The 23,419-nt window shown below is 42.4% G+C and overlaps 1 protein-coding gene across 2 annotated transcripts in view; it reads right to left on the bottom strand.

Moving 5' to 3' along the window:
• PCSK5 (proprotein convertase subtilisin/kexin type 5) overlaps nt 1-23,419 on the bottom strand; it is a 416,215-nt gene that overhangs the window by 95,923 nt on the left and 296,873 nt on the right. For both annotated transcript variants that reach the window (XM_059656934.1, XM_059656933.1), the window contains exon 21: nt 479-581. In XM_059656934.1, the coding sequence (XP_059512917.1) occupies nt 479-581 (103 nt within the window). The remainder of the gene's footprint in view (nt 1-478; nt 582-23,419) is intronic.

Below are 23,419 nucleotides of genomic sequence, written 5' to 3'. Positions count from 1 at the left end.
GAGGCAGCCGACCAATGATTCTCATCATTAATATGTCTATCTGTCTCCCCTTCTCCCTTCCTCTCTGAAATAAATAAAAAATATATTTTAAAAAATGCCTTCATAGAAAAGTTTAACCTTGAAGTGATTCTAGAAATTTGATTAAATATTTGCTCAGCAATGGGGATGATGGTTGAGGGGTGGGTGTGCAGAAAAGGATGAGATTCCAGGCCTCAGTCACCACCATCTTCATTGATGAGAAAACCGCTCTAGTGTCCAGGGGACTGATTTTTGTAGTGGTTACTGGGCATCATGGGGAGAAGAGGCTACAGAGGTGGCCTGTGGTCAGACCATGGAGGGTTACTGTTTCATGGGAAGGAGTTTGATTCTTTCTCCTGCAGGCCCCACATGTGCCTCTAAGGTCATAAGCACCTTCTCCATCCAACTTGCAACCCATAAGCTCTCAATCAACCATAGGAGATACTGAGAGGCTACTCACCTTGTAACGGGACAGTCAAGGCAGTTTTCCTGGGTCGGCCCCCAGCACTTGGCACACGAGGCTTCACAGATCTGGCAGTGGCCATGCTCATCAATGTATTCTCCTGGGGAACAAAATGCAGTTGTTTACCTCATTTCTACATGGCAGTTGTTTCCTGGGCTGTCAGTCTGAGAGCAGCCAGATCTGTCTGTGGTTGCCTGAAAGCCATGGAGACAACCCAGAGAGAAGAGACCTTGAATGGCTTCAGTTGCCAGTCCTAAATCCTGACCTTATAATAACAACTGCTCTTCTCCCAGAGGCCCTGAAAGTTGGAACCTGAAAAAGTTATGAAGCAATGACATAATTTTGAATCTAGTCAAAATGTGTTACAAATTTTGTAAGTAGAGAGAAGTCAAGGGGGCTTCCGACAGGATCCCTTCACTGAGCTCCTACGGGCTTCCCTGTTTAAGGCTGAAGGCTTATGGGCCACAGAGACCCCAGTATAGCCTTGGTTCAAGTCAAGAAGCAAACTGGACCCACCTAGGTCCTGTCTCATCACTCTGGGGAGGATTGTGATTACTTGTCAAGAAAGGGAGTTGAAGCTTGGCTGACGTTGGACAGATGTCAGCTGCATCTCACCCTGAAAGAGTAACAGTGAAGAGATAGCCAGAGAATTCTTCATTTAATTGGAAAGCTTATCCTTCCCAAGGAAAAACACAACATGGCCTTTCCACAGAAGCAAGTCCAGCCTCACCAACTTCCTGTAAACATTTAAGAAATTATTCCCACAGCAAGGGTGGTAGAGAGAGGTGAACCCTCATTGAAGGTGATAATCCAGTGATAGGTCTGTGGCTCATTGAATTCAACCCTCTACTCACACTACACTCATCCTCTGCTCCCATTGTCTTACAAGAAATTGACTGAAAAGAAACTGAAATTCTTTTAGTCTGATCCAGAGACCCACTTTGTATGGTTTAGAAAGTGATCATGCTTAGAAACTTCAGATTCAGATTTCAGCAGAGTCACAACCTTCACTTGCCTCCCACACCAACTTCCATAGCCCTGTAAGCATGACTGAACATTGTCAATCTGAGATCAGCCAGAGCAGTGAGGTAGCAGGACTCACCAATGGTTTATTTATTTATTAATTAAAATTTTTATTTATTAAATTGATTGGGTGACATTGGTCAATATAAACATATAGATTTCATGTGTGAGTTTCTATGTTACAAGATCTGTATATTGCACCATGTGCCCACCACTCAAAGTCAAATCTTTCCCTGCTACCTTATATTAGGGCCCCCTTCTTCCTCTACCCTCTTCCCTATGGCCACCACCACACTGCTGTTTGTGTTCATAAGTTTCAGTTTTATATCCCACATATGAGTGAAATCATATGGTTCTTAGCTTTTTCTGTCTGACTTATTTTACGTAGCATAATGTTCTCAAGGTCCATCCATGTTGTTGCAATTGGCTCTATTTCGTCATTTCTTATGGCAGAGGAGTATTCTATTGTGTATAGCTACCACATACCTATGGTTTAATCAAGTGGTGTTACTGGAACTCCAAGGTTCGCTCCCTGATTCATTTTAACTGTATGGGAAAAAAATAAGCCCTGGAAACAGATAACTGGTTAAGAATGGAGGGAAGTCTACTTCTCTGCCTTTCCCCGTAATTTTACTGAATTAGTACAGTTGGGTAAGGTAAACTTATATCCATAAGTCGTCCACTTGCTGGCACTAAACTACAGAAATGAGTGAGCTTTAGAGTGAGTCACCAGTGGGGGCAAAACATGCAAATAGGCAAGTTGTTCACTGCACAAGGTACCTGCCTAAATGGTCACATGGAGTTGGAAATCCACCCCATGTTGATTGCACCAAGCCATGAAAATGTGTTGGCTGCCTCTTTCTCAATAGGGGGTGCCTTTCACTAATTCACACAAAGATGTCAGAACAGACCAGTTGGTAATCAGCAGTCCCAAAGCAGAAAAAGAGCTGGGACTTCTGTCTAATAGGACTGTTGATATCAATATAGGTATCATATTCTACCTATTCTACCTCTTAATTATTGCCCTTGTGCAACCTCTTCTACTTTTGTCAGAAAGCACAAGTTGAACAGTGTTATTATCAATCCAGGCACCAGCAAGATAAAGAGCAGAGGATCTGGGGCAGACTTTGTAGGAGCAAGTAGATCTTGCCTACATTGCCAGTGCTAATAATTTGTGTTGGATGATAGCTATGTATCTTTGAAAATATATGTACTGAGTGGAACAGGTATGGGGAAGGGTCACAGAGGCTTCTAAACCCAAAGAAAATGTTTTCTAGAGAAATATAGATCATAGCTTATTCATTCATTTATTCATTCCATGTATATTTTTTGAACACTTATGCACCAGGCACTAGGTAAAATTTAGAGATATACAAATTAAAAAGACCCTGCTCTTGGGTTCTCAGAGATATTTTATAAGAATGATTTGTTCCCTAGCTGGTTTGGCTCAGTGGATAGAGCATCAGCCTGCAGACTAAAGCGTCCTGGATTCGATTTCAGTCAAGGACACATGCCTGGGTTGTGAGCTCAATTCCCAGTAGGGGGCATGTAGGAGGCAGCCGATCGGTGATTTTCTCTCAATCAATGTTTCTGTCTCCCTCTCCCTTCCTCTCTCTGAAATCAATAAAAATATATTTTTTAAAAATAATGATTTTTAAGGAGATAATTATAATCCAAATGCTGGCTAGGAGACTTCGCCTTCCTTGGACAGTCTAGCTTAAAGTCTAAAACAGAAGAGCAAGGGCATACACTGGACTCTCCTAGACCTAGAGGCAAAGACTGTTATTTTGCCTTGACATTGGTGCCTATAAAAATGGACACAGTGGTTTGGTTGTCCTAAATCTCGCCACCCATCCACCTTAATCTTCACGGTGTATTAGAATCAATGCTAGGGTGGGATTTTAAAGTAAATACGCCTTGCTCTGCTAAATCAAGTGCTGCTTAGATGGTTCTGAGAGTTATGTCATATTTACACCCAAAGCCGTCTCTGTAGTTAGATGAATCATGGCTAGGTCAAGCAAGGGTTATTCGGATTTTACTGTGGAAATTTTCAATTCTCCTATGTCTTTTGTTTGTCTCTTCCTTAACTTCCATAAGCCAGTATGTGGCACTGATACCCTGGCCTCATGTTTCCTTGATCTGCTCAACTATCATGGCCTCTGTTGGCACTCACATAGATATAATCACCTGAGATATAATCATCACTTGGAATTGCCCCAACTCTGAGATTTCAAATACCCCCTCCAAACACAACCTTCTTATGCCCCACTATGCTAAGCTTACCCTTTTTCATCATCCTTTCATTCATCTTTGTATTTTCCTCTTGCATTTCTCACTGTAGTTGGTTTAAACCTTTTCAAGACTCGGGTTCCACCCATTCTTTCTCCGAAGGTGACCTCACTATCTAATTTGTTGGTAAGATACTGAGTTTCCCCAGCATCCTTTGTCTCAGTGTCAAAGTTCCCTTCTATGTTCTCCTTGACTGTTCATTTGTCTCCTGTTCTGAGGACGATGTCGCTCCTCCTGGCCATTGGCAACCCTCAATCTAGTGCTCATAATCTTTCCTCGGGCTATTTCTCCACCAGGATCTCTGTCTTCAGTCTTTTCTCCACATTTGCCACTATCCTCTGACCTACAAAAAGTTCTCCTCAACCTAAAAACTTCCCAAGCATTTTTCTTCTTGGGTAAGTGATCCTTAAAAGATGTTTTTCCCTCCTACCATTTGGAAACAAAATGGAGACAACCTCATAACCTTGAAGCTTATGTAAGCAAGTCAGCGTAGGACAGCTTGAACCACACCTCTCTCAAGTCTGCATGCCTCTTAACTTTACAGCAAACTCTGGCTTTATAACAGATGAGAATAAAAGGACCTGTCTTAATTTTCATATTTATGTGGATGTCCAATTAGTTATATAAACAACTGCCCCCAGCCCTTGCAGGCACAAGTGTCCTACTGCACATTTGAAACAAACAAAAAAGCCAGATTCCAAGGACATAGTGAAGATGCTTTTTTTTGGGTTGTTGGAGCAGCAAATTCTTTTCATCTGTCTTTGTTGCACAATGAAGCTCAATGTTTATGACAGGAGTGATATACAAAATTTTTTTAAAGTCACAGTTAGCACAGACGTCGTGGTCCAATATTTTGTTCTCCATCTCATCCTACAAGCTCTCCCTTCTGGTGTCTTCATCCATTATTATTATGTCCAAGTTATCTTTCTCCTGTGGTCAAAAGTGTTTCATTCCTCTTTTAGTTTCTGTTTCATCTCATCCTATAATATAGTTCAAAAAACATTGAAGTAGTGTCTCATGAGCAATGCTATCTCAAATGTTGAAGACACAACTTAAAAAATTAATAATTGTAAATTAAAAAATTTACAAGTTAGTGGTATGCTCTGCTTGATCCACCTCCTGAGAACATTACAGCATGTGTTTGTGTTAATGAGTCTAAATTACAAATAAACTTTACGAAATCACCCAGATTAGTCAAGCATTTATTATATCATGCACAGCTACTAAACAAAGTTGAGAATAACATAATAAAGGGCTCACCTACCCAGAAGGGCTTCATTTCTCTTCAGAAATGCTATGCTTTCTTTTATATCTCATAATATTTATTTGAGTCAAATTTGTTGTAGAGTTTAAGCAAATAAATATATAAACTAAATAAATTTATAAACACTTAGGTTAGTATATTATGATGTGAATCTAAAACACTGTTTTTAGCAAGGGTGATTGGTAATAGAAGATGGGAGGAACATTTGAGGAGAAATTAGTCATTTGGATTTTTTTTTAAGAGAGAGAGAGAAAGAAAACATTGATCGTCTGCCTCCCTCACTTGCCCTACTGGGAAATGAGCCCCCAACCCCAGGCATGTGCTCTGACTGGAATCAAACCATGACTGCCTGGTTCATAGGTGGATGCTCAACCACCAAGCATACTGGCTGGCAAACATGAAGCTTTATACAAAAAGGAGGCCATCCATTGATGGCCAACATCTTTACTTAAAAGCCTATACCAGTGATTTTTCAACCTTTTTCATCTCATGGCACAGATAAATTAATTACTAAAATTCTCCAGCACACCAAAAAATGTATTTTTGCTGTTTTGACAACAAAAAAAGGGGTATAATTTTGATTATTTACACCTGACAGCTATTGGCTATTGTCTTTTTTTTTTTTTTTTTTTTTTTTTTTTTTTTACAATCTAAGGGAAAAGAGATCTTTTGCCCCTGACTAAGTAGTTAGGTATTGTGCATTTTAAAAATTCTTGGGGCACATCAGTTGAAAATCACTGGTCTACACAATTTTTCAGCCTTAAAAAGGAAGGACATCCTGACACATGGTACACCATGTACAAACCTGGAAGAAATTTTGCTAAATGAAATAAACCAATCACATAAGGACAAATATTTCCTGATTCCATTCATTTGAAGTGCTTAGAGTAGTCAAATTCAGCGGGACAGAAAGCAGAATGGTGGTTGCCAGGGGTTGGAGGGGAGGGGGAAATGGGTGGATACTGCTTAACGAGTACAAAGTTTCAGCTGGTGAAGATGAAAACGTTCTGGAAATGGATGATGACAATAGTTGCACTGCAACGTGAATGTAATTAATGCCATGGAACTGTAGGGTTAAAATGATAAATTTTATGTTATGAATATTTTACTACAATTAAAATAAGTCTACATGATGAGTTTCTTCTTTTACAGGCCAAACTTAATTTTAACCAAAAGAACTCAAGATTGTCTGCCCTTTGGGGATGGGTCCGAAGAGCACCAACATCTTGGGGAGCCAATTTGTTTAACTGAGGCTCAGGAGACCTCCTGTGAGAATAGAACTAAATGGGTAAGTGTATAAAGCTTGTGATAATGGAGAGGTCTGGCAGATGGAACCCTGTGCTGTTTCTTTTCATCAGCATCTGTAAAGGAAGAATGAACATTAAGCAGCTAGAGTGGGGGTGTCTGGGGCGACGGCTTTTCTATCTCAGCCTCTCAACAACCACTTCCCCTTTTTCTCCCCCACAGGGTTTTCTGATTGCCAGGACATCTTTCTTAATCTCAATGCTTTTTCATTCTTAGGTGCTGGGGCTCACCTGTGGGCAGATGCCCCAAAACTCTACGCTGGCACCCCCATAGGTTGGCACTCCATCAAAAAAGGATGTATTGAATAGTTGTGGGTCCAACACACTTGTAAATGTTTATCTTACTTCAGTCTGCACTTTGTCAAAGGTCAAGGAATTAAGAGCTGATCCTTTGCATTTCCACTGTTATTTTGGGCCTTGACCTCAATCATGATGCTCAAAAAATATATCTGACATGAAGTCTTGGCCAATACACCTGGCCTAGCCTGTGGGGGGTCAGAGATTGAGCATCGAGACCTATGAACCAGGAGGTCACAGTTCAATTCCCCGTCACATGCCCGGGTTTTGGGCTCAATCCCCAGTAGGGGGCATGCAGGAGGCAGCCAATCAATGATTCTCTCTCATCATTGATATTTCTATTTCTTGCTCCCTCTCCCTTTCTCTATAAAAATCAATAAAAGCATATTGTTTAAAAATACACCTGAATACAGCAGTGATGTAGCAATCACACAGGCTCCCATTCACTGACACCTACCATGTTACAAATGCCGTTCTATGTAATGTTTAGTTTAAACAACCCCTTTTACAAATGAGAAACTGAGGTTCAGAAACGTGAATCTTACATGAATTCATTCAACTAGGCAAGTGACAGAGTTAGGCTGTGACCTGGTACGGATTCACTTCCGCCTTGGTGCTCCAAGCAGCTTTGCTAGTTATAAAAAGACAGCACTGAGCACATGTCTTATCTAAACCACTTGGTGAGGTAAGGGTATCAAAGGGAATTCATTGTGAAAACAGATGAACTTTGAGCAGGCTTATTGCGCAAAGCAGATTTACTCAATGATTGAATATGCCCTCCAAATATGTGTTTTGTCTGGTAAAATGGCTTGCCTGGCAAAATTGACATTGATTAAAAGGCAGTTATATTTATCAAAGTGAGGTTTTACCAGCTGCTTATTCTGTCTACTAGGTTAGAAACTCCTAAGAGGAACCCAAAAATGGTGTGTTTTATTTTTTGAATGAATATAATAATTAATTGGAGCTCTGCACAAGGATTTTCTGCTTAAGTGCTGTCTGCAAACAAAATAAATTAGCTCTTCAGAAATAACTTATTACCAGAATTATAGTTGCCTCTTTCTGGTCCCCCAATTTATATGAAAATATAGTAGAGATGAATTGGTTCCCATATATCTGGTCCTCAAGAGAATTTTATATTGCCTCTATGTTAGTGATGAGTCATTCTAAGTCTTAGCTTAAGGATGCTGAAATTAAAAAGGTGCTGAACAGTGGGCTCCAAAATCAGACACCAGAGGGGACACAAGGCCTGAGTGTGATTATCTGCAATTAAACGAAGTTAATTCACAAAGACAATTATTGAATCTGTGAATGAGGAAATGATGAACACCTTCCTGTAAGTAGGGTATGGTAGGTAGAAATGCATTTAATGCCTTTCTGAGGTGTGTAAAAGATCTTGCCAGTCTCTATTTAGTGAGCTGTGTTTGCTATTTATGTAGGTGAGCCTCGCATGACGATGCAGGTGAAACTATTGGGATTATGGCCCATTGAGCCACGATCCTGGCACTTTTGAACTAAGCAAGGGTCCTTGAATGTGGATGTGTTCCAGCCCAAAGTTCTTCCCAAGGAGCTTAAAATGATCAAAATGTTCCCTGTGATGGTGTAAGCCCTGAAACATAGGCATGAGGATGAAACTTATCCACTTTCATTTCTCTGCTGACCTAAAGAGCCTCCCTAATTGCTTTTATAATTTGCTCTTAAACGCTTCAAAGTACCGATGCTTTACTGCTCCCCGCACCCCTGTCCCCTCCAGTGTCCCATGGGAGAGAACATCCTCCAACTACCTCCTCCTCTTCCTCTGGATCCACACACTGAAAGTGCTGAGTTTACCTTTCCTCTCCCACACTCCCGTTGTCTTCCCTGGAGCCTTGCCTGCTGGTGCTAAAACATCCAGGCCTAATCACTAATTAGGAGAAAACAGATGCTCCTGGGAAGAGAAAGAAGTTGCATTTCAAGGCCTATGGCTCCATCTGCACTGTAGCTGGTAATTGACAATTTAGCCTTCTATTGGGTCATCATTAACCACGAGCAGTGGAGACTGCCTCTAAGACAGGTCTGCCTGGAGCAGGGCACTCAGAATACCTCAGTCCCTAGTGACTGAGGAAGCGTTTGATTCCTCAGGATGCCATACGTTGTATTGGAAGTGACCAAACTGCTTTTTAAAAAGCAGAAGTATGGAAGTGAGGGAGGGACCGAAGCTTGCCTGCCGAATGCCGGCAAAGTAGGAATCCCCATGCTGGGTAAGTGCACACATTTTGGAGTCATCCCCACCTGGGTTTGATTTTGGCTTCCTTCTCCAGCTGTTTGGCGTTAATCAAATCACATATTTCCCTGATGTGCCTCTTCTGTGTATTGTGGATAATACTCTCATTCTCAGAGAATGTAGCTGGGATCAAATGAGGAAACAAACCTAAGTGCAGTGGATGGCAGAATGGTAGTTGTAATTATCAGGTGCTTTGAATATGTCATCTCACTAATCCTCCAGTAATAAAGTGGGATAGGGCTTTCAGCTCCATTTGGCCAAATAAAGCATGTAAGCATCAAAATGTTAACTCCCTGAACATCCTTTGAACCCTGGTCTGACTAGATTCCAAATTGTGCTTTTTCTACCCTCAAGGGGACTTGAAGAATATATCAGCTGCATATGTTGGTGGCAACAAGGCACCTGAAATTAATGACCATGGAGGCTGAGAACACAATTCAGCTGCAAAATGCAGCCCATGCAAGTCAGTCTTTATAATTGGCAGCCCCTGGGAGCCAGCCTCCCTGCACAGAGCAAAGGCAGCTTTTCTGCATGTCGCTATGGAGAATTTCAGAGCCATGGCGGTGCTCTTAGGCTGCTGAGGGAAAAGTGTGTCGGCAGTCGGTGAATCCCTGTAAGAGGGGGCGCACAAGGCTTCTTCCCCCCAGAGTCTCGTGGAGGTTTAGAGCGTGCGGTGTTGGCCTCACTGTGGAGTGGGCACTATGCTCGGACTAGCTGCTTCTTCAGGTGAGTGGCTGGGAGGGACTTTGCCTCCTTACCTGGTGGGTATTGGGGCAAATTGCACAGTTTCCTCTCTCTCAGTGAGGGTACAGCACATACACAGATGAAAATAAAAATGGGGGCAGTGTCATAGGTTGCAATGTGTGTGCATTCTGCATTGGGGAGGGTGGCAGTGTTGTGAGGCAAGAGGCCTTAGAGTCCCTGTATGTCAGAGAGAAAGAGCCAGTTTCCCTGCCTCCCAGCCTCCTTCCACACAGTTTGCATCCTATCAGAGCTTTAGACTCTGTCCAGAGCATGGAATGTGGGACTAGAACAGGGGTGGGCAAACTTTTCGACTCGAGGGCCACAATGGGTTCTTAAACTGGACCGGAGGGCCGGAACAAAAGCATGGATGGAGTGTTTGTGTGAACTAGTATAAATTCAAAGTAAACATCATTACATAAAAGGGTACGGTCTTTTTTTTTTTTTTAGTTTTATTCATTTCAAACGGGCCGGAACCGGCCCGCGGGCTGTAGTTTGCCCACGGCTGGTCTAGAACCTCACCTGGCACCACTTTAGAGAGAACACCACTGCCACCCCCTGCCCCCAAAGACTCCTGTCATTCGCACCATGCTTGGATGACCATGAGCTGTCCTCTCCCCACCGAGAGGACAGAGGCAAGATATAGGTGAAGTGCACATATCTGGAACTAGATATCCTAGGTGTGGATCCTGGGGCTGTCTTGTGCTAGCTCTGAGAACTTGCACAATTATAAAGCCTCTCAGAGCCTCAGTCACCTCATCTGTAAAATGGAAATTATCAAAGCTATGTGATAAAATTGTCAGAAGAATTAAATTAGTTGATACGTGGAATGTGCTTTGTAAGATGCTAGCACACAGTAAATGCTTAATAGATGTTAGCTGTTGCTACTTTAGTGAGTACAAGCAGGCCCTTGGATAAGCAGCACGAGGGAGTGAAAAGACCTATAGGACACGCAAGCCTCAATTGACCTCTGATTGTTTACGTGGCTTTGCAAATTTTTTTTGCCCTGAAGTTGTAGGTTCCCTGTTATTTTCCTGCCTATCGTCAGGTAATGCCCTTTCTTACATTGAGGTTGATTTACAAATGATGGTAAATACAAATAAAATACCTGGAAAAGATTTCCTTTCTCCACAGTTGTTCAGGGACCACTGAGAAGAATAAACTACAATTTTTTCAACCATTAACTTTTAACAACAGGCTAGGTCCTGTGTGATTGGCATCTAGGTGTAGTCAGTTTAGTCAGGACAGTGGCAACCCTCTGCCCTTTCATCCAGCACGATGAATTATTAACTTGCTGAAAAATTACGGCACCCCAGAGCAATATGTGGCAGGAAGGCAGGTCAGCTATTCCTTTATTGACTAATATTATTCCTCTTGTGGCCTTATGGAGACATCTCTTAGGAATAATATAAAATTGTTTGTGACTTGAACTGGTCTTTACTCAGCTCTTATGAATTAATTTGTCTGGCCTTGATATAAACCCGAGGAATGTCTCATGAGAGGATTCTGGCTCCATCAAAACATTCCAGAATGGTATGACTCTGTGTGCTCTTGTCTTGCTTGTACCTTAGTGCCTTGCTTTCTCCTTTAGATGCCCTTCGAGCATCCCTCCACCCATTCTGTGCCAGTGGTTCCCCAGTGAACTTGCAGCTGCATGCTGCCCCCTAATGGAGCTGAGAACTTCCCAGCCTAGTCCTACAGAGAAGTCATATGGAGCCCTGCAGGACACCTCTGCATTCACTCAAGGCAAGGCTCTAGAAAGTCTGCAGGAGCCTCAAGAACAATTCCATTCTTCTGGGAAGAAGCACAACCTTGGCTGGAAGGTAGGCATGTCAGTATTTGAGTTTGAAGTCTCCTCCCTTGGGCATGACTTCCATTTTCCACAGCCCAGCCCAGCCCAGAAGACCCTGGGTGTCTCCTGAGGGTCCTCCGTGCCTTCTTGTGCTAATTAAACTGTTGTTCTGGGTGGGGGAGGGCTGCTCAGCATAATTTCTAGAGAGCAGGCAACCAAGGCAACCAGTCTTAACCCCATTTTAGGTGCCCTGGGCTCTCAGAGCCCAGCCCATTGCTTAGGTCTGCACCCACCAGGCTGCGAGGTGGGGCCTAGCATCCAGGACTGGGAAGCCTGCGCTTCCTGGAAAATCGGTTGCATGATCCCCACAGGCAGATCTGGTGAGTCAGGCTCTCCTCCCTCCTAAACTCCAGCAGCTGTCTGACCTGCTTTGACTCCTTTTTGCTTTCAAGGCTGCTCTTGATATTCATCTTACCCACATTTTACATGCTGTGATGTGCTGGGGGCCCCAACCCTCCCGGAGAGGGCCAGTTCCTCTTTCTGCGGTTCTTAGTTGGCTAACACAGACCGGCTGGCTGTGGAGAAGCCGCCTGCGGGCTCGGTGAACTTGACCCGTCTTTTGCTTATGCAATCATCTGGTGTAATTTAGGTTGTAATTTTCTAAAGCTGAATTTGTAGGAGGCAAATATTTTCTATGGGATAAAAACAAGCGCTTACTACAGTAGCAGGAATGATTGACATGTGAAACTGCTATGAGGAGCAGAGGCAGGAGAAAGATGTCAGATCATGTGGCGTTAGAAGTCCAGGCCTTGGGTCAAAGATGAGGAACCTCTCCTGGGAGAGCTGGGTTCTTTCTCAATGCTTTCACATTTAATTCTCAGAGCCGGTTATGGAGATGAGCACTGCTCTCATCTGAAAGATGAGGACACAGACACTCAAGAAATTTAAGTCACCTAAGGTCACCATATTAGTGATGATAAGAATAGCTAACACTTATTCCGTGATGACCACTTGCTAGGACTTGTTCTGATGCTGTGTTTGTATTAGTTCACTTAATCTTTACAATAATAACCCCACAGGGAAAAGGATGGTGCTGGGTACAGCTGTTCTGTATCATCTTCATTTTTCTGTTGACAAAGTTGAGGCAGTGAGACATTTAGTGACCTGTTAAAGTCACCCAGCTTGTGGCAGAGCTGGGGCTTAAACCAGAGGTCAGACTCCAAACTGTAGTTCTTGAACCCAGGTTCTGTGGCACTCCTTTTCCCAGAAAGGGGATAATCCCAGGCCTGGAAAACTCTAAATGCCATGTGCCCCTTCCACTCTGCTGGAAATTCAAATAATTGGTGGGTTGCATGTGCATATGTGTATGTGTGTGAGAATATGGGGATAAGGGGAGGTTACGCAATCCTAGACACCTGAATCATGCAAGTTGTAGCTATTGCTTGCCGGCCATTTCGAGGGGCTGTGTTGGAGATGGCTACCTTTTATGAGACAGAATCAGCTCTCACAAAATACAAAGAACATAAGCCAATGTAGAACCAGTGTTTAAAATGTAATGATTGCACAGGACAGCTGATTGTATCTTTCCCTGAGGGCAGGGCTATCTTTTGTGTCCCCATTGCCTCAATGCATGACTAGGAGATTATTTCTATACTTTCGTGTGTTGGGTAAGAAATTCATTAAAATTGCGTGTTTTGTCGTCGTTGTTGTACTGTAATAAGATTGACTTAGGCCTGAAAAAAAAAACACAACTGGGACTATGGCTAGGTGGACAAGGGGGGAAGTGGAGAATATTTCAGGAGAAGGGAACAAAGAAAGCAAAGGAAATAGGTATGATGTCTGTGTGACTCAAGTTAATGATTGGGTTGACTGAAGCAGAAACTGAGTGTGGAGGAAATGAAAAAGGAGTTTGTATAGAGGATGTAGAGAAACCAAGAAATATCAGATGGTTATCAAATAGGTGTGGTTGGCCAAAGGGGGCCATGAAGATTTAGGAAGAGAATTACGAATGGGAAAATCTGTGTTGGAAGATAACCCTGATCAAGGGAGGCTGGATGGGTTAGAAGGGACAGTCCAGGAAGTCAGCTAGGAGATGGCATGAGTGAGCCAGGGGGGAGGGAATAGAGCTACTGCAACCAAAATGATGAAGACAGTGTGGTTGCCAGGAAACAGAGTCATAGGATCTGAGGAGTAGATGGGTCTTAGAGCTCATCTACTCCATCTGCCGCCTCCTCCCTTCTCCTGGGGCTTGGGCATAGTTATGGCTTTCTAGTCCAGGGACTGCCCAGTGTTTGAATGAAAACCGAAAGGGACGGAGAACACATTCCCTCCTGTTATGCTTTTGAAAAACTCTGATTATGAAAAATGTCTTTGTAGAAAGCCAAAACTGACCTTCTAGTAAATTTCATACATTGGTCATTCAAAAGAAGAAACATCTTCTCTGAGTAAAGAGCATCATATTTATGGTAATAATGAAAAGAGACCGAAGGTCTGAGTCCAAGGCTCAGACACAAGTGGCCGTGAGCAAGTCAGGTTAACTCTGAGTCTTAGTCACTTCTGTGAAAATGGGGCTAAGATGTGTTCTGCCGAACTCTCCGCTCTGTTTGGAGGATCACATGATATGCCTTGTGAGAATGCTTTGTGAACTTCAGAGTGCCTCATAAATAAAAGATACGAATATTAATGCGCCACAAGAGGGAATATAGTGCAGTTCAGTGACAGAGAAACTGCACCCAAATTCCAGCTCTGCCATTTTCTAGCTTTGTGATTTGGGCTCCTTCTTCTCTACTCCACATGTCTATAGCTGCAAGATGGGATAAAAATAGTCCTACTTTGGAAAGTTGTAACTAAATTTGATAAGGTACTTACAAGCACTTAACACAGGGTCTGCCTGACATACACTAGATAGGAATGACTAGTAGTACTGCTATTGATAAACTAGAGGCCTGGTGCACAGGTAGGGTCCCTAGGCCCTGCCGGCAATCAGGGCCGATCTGTGGGGCAACCGGTGGGGTGATTTGGGCTCCTGCTTGCACTTTCCTTGGCTGGCCTGGCACCACCTGCTCACCGGCCCTGCACCCCCTGCCAGTTGCCTCCCTCTGCAGGGCAACCGGCAGCGTGATCGAGCCCCCCCCCCCCCCTTGGCTGGCGGCCTGGTGCCGCCCACTCGCTGGCCCTTTCCCCTGCCACCGGTTGAACATCTGCTCCCTGGTGGTCAGTGCACATCATAACGAGCAGTTGAGTGGTCTTAGCATATCATTAGCATATTACACTTTGGTTGGTTGAAAGGTTGACTGGATGACCAGACACTTAGCATATTAGGCTTTTATTATATAGGATAATGACTGCCAGCATACAAGGGATGAGTGGAGAAAGAGGTGTCAGTGCCATGGACTTGAACTTGAGTAAGTAAAGAAATGATGGCTTGAGAATGTGAGGGAAGCGGGTTGGGTGATCTCGCAGATGTTTTGAAACCATGTGACTCCTGGCATAGCTCTGTATGTTTATATACATGCCACAGGCAGAACTTTGACAGTGGCTGTTTTTTGGGGCCTGCTGAACATCAAGCGGCTGTGTTCTCTCCCTGACACACATGGAACAAGAGTGGATGGAGTGCAGTAGCGTAGGCGTTCACAGCCCATTCCGCCTAGAGCTGTGCCATAAACAATCGGGAGCTCAGTGCATTGTTACCAGATCGAGTGTCATGTTTAGATGCCAAGATGGTGAAAGAAATGTCATCACCTACGCATTCCTGTGGAGGGGCCATCCCATTCTTGGCCAGGATGACTATTTGGCAGAAAAGTCATACATCTGTATACACTTAGAGTAAAACCCATGCAGAACGAAGGTAAATTGTTACCAAGGGCTCTTATCACAGTGGTTTCGGCAGCTTACATGCATTTTGCGACCATTCTAAGGATGCTCTCCAGTTAGTTACCACGTCTTAGGTAAAAGATGAACTAGCACCGGCAGGTAAAGGCACATGCAGGGGAGACAGTGCTGTGCAGCTGCAGTGAGCAGTGTCCTGTACCAACTAGGCTAAGTGTCTGGTAAGGTAAGAGCATCAGTTTGATGTCTTTCATGTTCAGTTTCTTCAGTTGATTAGTAGACAAGATCATCTCCACCTAGGAGATCCCCTTTTTATAGATGAAGAAGCTGACAATGGGAGTTTACACAGCTTGCCCCAAATCAGACAATTTATCTTCTCCCTCTTCATGTGCAACTAGGCCAAGAGTGAAGAGATGACTTGGGGAAGATGTAGAGGAAAAGAAAGACATGCCATCTCTAAGTTGGCAAAGGACTTGATATTAAAAGGATGTTGATAGTAACAGTTGACTAACTCATCACAGGTGATAAACTTCTAGTTATTTATTCTGGAATTGCTGGTTTCCCTGCCTTCAAATATCTTCTATAAAGTGGTGATTCCTAAATAGCTCTTCCTAAATAGATCTGTCTTGTGAGTTTAATTATCTCTTATCCACTGTCCACCTAGATACTTTGCAGGTATCTCCACTCCAACATGTCCAAAAAGACTTCTTATCTTACCCCAGTACTGATGTGTCCCTCCTATACTCCCTGTTTAGGTTAGAGCCACCACCATCTAGTCAAGAGAGGTAGGTAGCATAGGGAACTCATCCTGTACTCCATCCCACCCCACACCTCTTTCCTTACAATTTCTATCAATTCTATCTCCTGAACATCTTTCAGTTTGGCCTCCTCGTCTCCATCTTTACCACCACCACCACTTGATTTCTAGCCCAGTCTTTCCCATCCCATGTGATAAGTTTATCTAACTGGTTTCCTGGACTTATCTGCTCCCCCACCCTCTAACCAGAGGCCTCTTTCAAACTCAAACTTTATCCTATTCTCTTGCCTAAAATATTCCAGTATTGCTCCCTTAATACAGAATAAAACTCCAAGGAACAGCTTGTAAAGAGTTCTCAAAATTTGTCCCTTGCCTCCATCTCTAGCCTTCTCCCCTGCAGCTCTCCTTATGAACCATAGCAGACATCTCTTTCTTCTCTTGCTTTCCCATTCTACCACTGGCACTTTCTTTCATCTCCCAAATAAACCTCTTGCACTTGAATCTTTGTCTCAGGGTTGGTCGGGGGGAGGGGGGAGGGACTAAGTCACAACCCTATGCTCTGGCATTCCCTAGAGACTTCCAGCCCATCATCCATTCTCTCACTTAGAAAATCTATTGGCTTTGTACTTATCCCTTCTCTCTTCTCCCAGAAAACTTGTACTCATTATTTACAACTTAAAGTTGCCGCCTCTAGGAAGCTTTTTCTGAGCCTTTTCTACCACACCACTGTGCAGCTGAATTGAATTTTTTGTACTCTACTGTGCTTTGTACATATTTCTAATTTATCCTACATTCCAACTGGTATTTCTGCCCACATGTGCCTCTCCCATGGGACTAGTTCATCTTTGAGGTCAGGAATAATTTCCCTTGACCTGGACCATTACTTGCCATGTGATAAAGTGGTCACAACATTTAGTAAATATGTTAGATTGACATGTTTGGAGTCATGGATATATAAAAAAAGTCATTTGATAGCTGAAAGCTCAATGGAAATGTATTCATTCATCCAACATATAATTATTGAGCCACATACTACATGTCAGGCAATAGCCCAGGAATTTTTGGATACAATAGTTGGCAAAATATAAATATCTTCCCTGGTGGAGCTTACATTATAGTGTAAGAGGTAGAGGGGAAACCACAATTACAATAAACTAGTAAACTATAGATGGTTAGTATGGTTAGAAGCTAATAAATGCTGTGGAAAAGAAAGGGGACAAGGGCAAGCAAATCAGAGTGTTGGTGAGGCTCAGTGATGGGAACGCAGGTGCATGTAGAATGTAATGGGACCCAAGCCGTAGAACCCAAGAAGATGGTGTGTGCATTAGGCGGCAGTTGTTCTGGAAGTTAGTTGACAAGGTTAATTGCCAACATGCAGTACAGTAATTTTGCTTCCAGGAGTAGACCAGTCCTAGTCTATCTGGGCTTTTAATATCCTTAGTTAAAAATGACTGCTTTCCTAGACATGTGGTCCCCAGGCAGATTGCCTGTTGTGAATCCAATTTTTAATGCAAAATGTCTTTCCAGCACAGAAGTGTACTGCCAATTCATTGAAGTTCATGGAGAGGATGGTATCAGTTGACAGAAGCACTTTAGAGAGTGACTGTGCTATGTTTCAGGAGGATGGGTGGAGGAAGGAGGCAGGGTGGAGGGACAAAACAGACCAGGGACTGTGCGTCCAGGAAAGCAGACATTATCAACTAAAGTCACAGCACAGTTACCATCAATCCACTTTTCAGCAAAACTCCCCAGGCTGGGAAAAATATTGCACAGGCAATCAGAATGATTGGGCTCTGCCAAATGCACAATAGTTAATACAGCAAATTTACCCTTTGAACATTCTCATAAAAGAAAGTCACAAGTAGGGGATTAAGTGAGACATATAATAAAATACAAGAATATTTTTAGGAGTGAATGACTTAAAAATGAGATTGACAGATCCTAAGGGAGATGATGGCTCGCTATAATATGAGGCTCTAAAGATAAAAATCTGAAAATATAAATCACAAAGGGGCTCTGGATGAGGAAGAAAAGGCAAGAGGTGCTTTAAAAAGCCAGTACCACTTCAGAGGACTCTCTGTGGGAGTTTGTTATTTAACTATCTGCCAGGAGGCCTGAGCTCCCAGGGTTCCCTGCTGGCGCCCATGACTCCTGGGGATGGGATGATGGAGAAGGCTGGTAAACTTCTTTCTCAGTGGCTCCCTGAGCACACGACACAGTCCAGACCCTTCACCTGGCACGAGGGGCAGTGGGCAGTCAGACCCCAGCCAGCGCTGTTAGCTCATCTCTCTCACTGCCCCCCAACCCCCCAATCCTTGTACCCAGAGCTCCAATAGAGTAAAACTGGCACTTTCTAGGTGCTCTGGGCTGTTTCACATCTTCCTGTCGCTTCCCAGGCCCTTTCTCCAGCTTTGTCCTACTCTTGCCTCTAGCCAGAGGGAGGACAACCTATTCCTTTGTATCCCTGTAGAACGCATAGAGCATTTCCTCTCCAGTCTCTTTTCATAGCACATGCTGTCACATCGGGGGATTTTCTGCCTAGTACTTACCTGTCTCTATTACAGTATAAAACCATACAAGTGTGATTCCTCTCTCTATTATACCCCCTGTGCCTAGCACATAGCACATGCTTGACACATAGCAAATTTAATAAAAGGTGAGGGAATGAATAGAGTTAATGAATTAATGTAAGATAAACACAAGAGTAGCCAGAAGCATTTAACAATCCAGTGAACATTTCTTTAGTGATTTAAAGTGTGCAACACACTAACATCCTCATGAGGGTATACTATTATTTCTATTTTACTGAGGAAAAATGGTATCTCAGAGGGTTAGATGCCCTGGTCAAGTGTGGGAGGCTGAATAAGGGCTCCCAGAGACATCCAGGTCCTCATCCCAGGAACCTGAGAATGCTACATTATAGGGGAAAAGGGATTTTTGTCAATATGACTAAATTAAAGATCTTTGCTGAGGTCATTAGATCACCTTCTTCTGTAATAAAATCTTTCTCTACCTCCCTCTTGCAGGATATGTGGGCCCAGGATACTCTCTCCACCTCACCATTACATGTCTCTTGTCTTTTTTATACTAACCATTCTAACAGGGGTGAGAATGGTATCTCATGTGGTAATGATTTGCATTTCACTGATATTGAGCACCTTTTTATATACCTGTTTGTCTGTATATCTTCTTTAGAAAAATGTCTATTAGGATTTTTCCCATTTTAAAATCAGATTGTGTGTGTGTGTATTTTTGTTATTAGTTGTATGATTGCTTTAATGTATTTGCAAATATTTTTCTCCCATGTTACCTTTTATTTTGTTGATGGTTTGCTATGCAGAAGCTTTTTAGTTTGATAGAATCCTCTACATCGTCCTTATCCATGCATTTATTAGTGGACACTTAGGTTGCTTTCATATCTTGGCAATTGTAAATAAGGCTGCAATAAACATATGGATGCATGTATCTTTTTAAATCATTTTGGGTTTCTTCAGATAAATACTCAGAAGTGGAATTGCTAGGTAATATGGTAGTTCCATTCTTAATTTTTCGAGGAACCTCCATTCTGTTTTCCACAGTGGCTGCATCAATTTACAATCCCACCTATAATGTATGAAGGTTCCCTTTTCTCCACATCGCCTTCACTTGTTTGTTGATTTATTGATGATAGCCATTCTGACAGGTACGAGGTGATATCTTATGATTTTAACTTGCATTTCCATGATGATTAGAGATGTTGAGCATCTTTACATGTGTCTGTTGGCCATCTGTATGTCTTTTTTGGGGGGGAGGGGGAATCAAGTCCTCTTCCCATTTTTTAATTGGATTGGGTTTGTTGTTTGGTGTTAAGTAGTCTGAAATCCTTATATACTTTTGAAAGTAACTCAAATATGGGATGTATCACGAGAGATTATCTTCTTCCAGTCAGTATGTGACTTTTCACTTTTATGATGGTTTCCTTTACTGTGCAAACGCTTTTTAGTTTGATGTAATCTCATTTGTTTATATATTTACTTCAGTTTTCCTTGCCTGAGGAGATTATTTCAAATAAATATTACTCAGAGCAATGTCAGAGTTTTTACTGCCTATGTTTCTCCTAGGGGTTTTATGGTTTTGTGTGTTGTATTTAAGTCTTGAATCCACATTGAGTTTATTCTTGTATATGGTGTAAGAAAATGATCCTGTTTCATTCTTTTGTGTGTATCTGTTCAGTTTTTCCAGCACCATTTATTGAAGAGACTTTACCTCATTGTATATTCTCACTTCCTTTGTCATAGACTAATTGACAATATAGGTGTGGGTTTACTTTTGGGCTCTCTATTTTGTTCCATTGATCTATGTATCTGTTTTTATGTCAGTACCATGCTGTTTTGATTACTATAGGCTTGCAGTATAATTTGATATCAGGTAGCATGATACTTTCAGTTTGTTGTTCTTTCTCAATATTACTTTGGCTATTTTATGGTTTCATATAAATTTTAGGAAAAATTTTTCCTAGCTCTATGAAAAATGCAATTGGAATTTTCATAGGGAATCTTTCAATCTACCTTCTTCAATTTCTTTCTTTAATGTCTTATAGTTTTCCAAGTACGGGTCTTTTATCTACTTGGTTAAACTTATTCCTAAGTATTTTGTATTTTTTTGATGCAACTGTAAATGGGATTGTTTTCTTAACTTCTCTTTCTGATAGTTATTGGTGTATGAAAAAATAACCAATATCTGTATGTCTTGCTACTTTACTGAATTCATGTATTAGTTCTAATAGTTTTTTGGGTTTCTCTATATATAGTATCATGTCATTTGCAAATAATGAGTTTTACTTCTTCCTTTCCAGTTTGGATGCCTTTTACTTCCTTTTCCTGCCTGATTGCTACAGCTAGGACTTTCAATACTGTGTTGATTAAAGGTGGTGACAGTGGATATCCTTGTCTTGTTCTTGATCTTAGAGAAAAAGCTTTCAGTCTTTCACCATTGAGTATGATGTTAGCTGTGGGTTTGTCATATATGGCCTTTATTATGTTGAAGTATGTTCCCTCTGTTCCACTTTGCTGAGAGTGGAACAGAGGAAACATACCTCAACATAATAAAGGATATGTTCCCATAATAACGATGCTGGATTTTGTCAAATGCTTTTGCTATATCTATTGATATGATCATATGATTTTATCCTTCATTTTGTTTGTGATGTATCACATCAATTGATTTGGGAATATCAAACCAGCCTTATATCCCAGGAATAAATTCCACATGATCATGGTGTCTGATCTTTTTAGTGTATTGTTGAAATCAGTTTGCTAACATTTCGTTGAAAATTTTGGCATCTGTGTTGATCAGAAAATATTGGCCTACAACTTCCTCCCTCCCTCCCTCCCTCCCTCCCTCCCTCCCTCCCTCCCTCCCTCCCTCCCTCCCTTCCTTCCTTCCTTCCTTCCTTCCTTCCTTCCTTCCTTCCTTCCTTCCTTCCTTCCTCATCTGGTTTTGGTATCAGGGCGATGGGCAGTGCTGGCTTCATAAAACGAGTTTGGGAGCCTTCCCTCCTCTTCAATTTTTTGGGATAGTTTGAGAAGGATAGGTAGTAATTCTTTTTTGAATATTTGATAAAATTCATCTGTGAAGCCATCTAGTCCAGGACTTTTGTTTTTTGGGGGGGAGTTTATTATTTTTGTTAATCCTCACCTGAGGATATTTTTAACATTGCTTTTCAGAGATAGAAACACTGATGTGAGAGAGACACATCCACTGGTTGCCTCCCGTATGTATTCTGATCGGGAGCAGAGAGCAAACTTGTAACCCAAATACGTGTCCTTATCTGGGAATCAAACTCACAACCCTTAGGTGCATGGGCTGGCACTCTAACCACTGAGCACACTGGCCAGAGCGTTTTTTAAAATACTGATTTGATTTAGTTATTGGTCTGTTCAGATTTTCTGTTTCTTTGTGATTCAGTCTTGGAAGATTTTATGTTTCTAGGAATTTATTCATTTCCTCTACGTTCTCCAATTTTTTTCTGCCAAGGGCCATTTGGATGTTTATGACATCATTCATTTAATATAATTCACTTAATATAAATTTATGTTGCTATGAAAAAGGCTCCTAGATTTATTGAATTTTGAGTCCCACCTGTGGTTGTCTTGGCAGGGCCAGACCAAATGATTTCACATGCCTTATATGGCCTGTGGGCAGGACATTCCCCACCCCTGCTCTAATGTATTCTTCATTGCAGTTATTGTAGTCTTCATTTCTGACTGGTGCCGGGGTCCAACCCCAGCAGGTCCAGGGGTCCCCAAAGGCGTGGACGGAGTCGGCGAAGAAGGAACGATACAGAGATAGTGTTCAGTTGATCATCATAGCCGGGTTTGCTTGTCAGGGTCTCCAGCCAGGTTCTGTACAGGTACTCCAGTCAGGTTCAGTGTCCAGGTTCCAGTCAGGTTCTCCTGCCAATCTCTGTAGTCAGGTTCAGTCCAGGATCCCTTGCCATGTTCTCCCGCTAGGCTCTGTCTCTAGGCTCCGAGGCCAGTCCCTCTCCAGGATCCTCCGGCATGCTCTCTCCAGCAAAGTTCTTCTGTCTCTAGGCTCCGTGTAGATTCTGTCTTCTTGATTCTGTTCTAATTTCTGAGTGTTTCTGTCTTGTTACAACTGTATTTATACCAGTTGATTGAATCCTATCAATCTCTATTACAAAGGTTAGGGCGTTTCTTATCTCCATTCCAGGGAGAAAAGATTATGTAGTTTAAGCATGATTGTTTGTAGTTAAAGGGATTAATTACCCGCCTGGCACTTAGTTGAGGGGTTTTATTCCCTCCCTAACTTCAGGGGAAAATCCCTACCTGGGGATTCAACCTTTCTCGGAGAGGTGACTTTGGTTAAAACACAGCGCCAAGAAGGTGAGCAAACATATTAAGAACCGTATGCCATATATGCCAGGTCCCTTGAAACAGCAAGGATGGACCGGCTCCCGGCAGACTGGTTCTTTTTATGTTTTGTATCTTCTTTTTTATGTTTCCTATCTCTTTGTGTAAGTTCTCACTGAGTTTATTTTTCCCTTACATTCATTAAGCATCCTTATAATCAGTGTTTTGTGCTCTGTGTCAGGTGGATTGCTTGACAACATTTCATTTAGTTCTTTGGTTTTTGTCCTGTTCTTTCATTTGGGACTTGTGTGTGTGTGTGTCCTCATTTTGGCTAATTCCCTGTGTTTGTTTTTATTCATTAGGTAGATCTGTTGTATCTCCCTGTCTTGAATAGCCTTATGAAGAAGGTGCCTTGCAGAGCCCCATGGCATAATGTCCTTTGTCACCTGAGCTGGGGGCTCCAGGGTGTCCCCTGTGTGGGTTGTGTGTGCCCTCCTGTTGTAGTTGGGCGTCAGTTGTGGTTGGCATGTCA

Source organism: Myotis daubentonii, chromosome 11, assembly GCF_963259705.1.
Source record: "Myotis daubentonii chromosome 11, mMyoDau2.1, whole genome shotgun sequence".
Taxonomy (NCBI): Eukaryota; Metazoa; Chordata; class Mammalia; order Chiroptera; family Vespertilionidae; genus Myotis; species Myotis daubentonii.
This window is presented reverse-complemented; position numbering and strand designations above follow the sequence as displayed.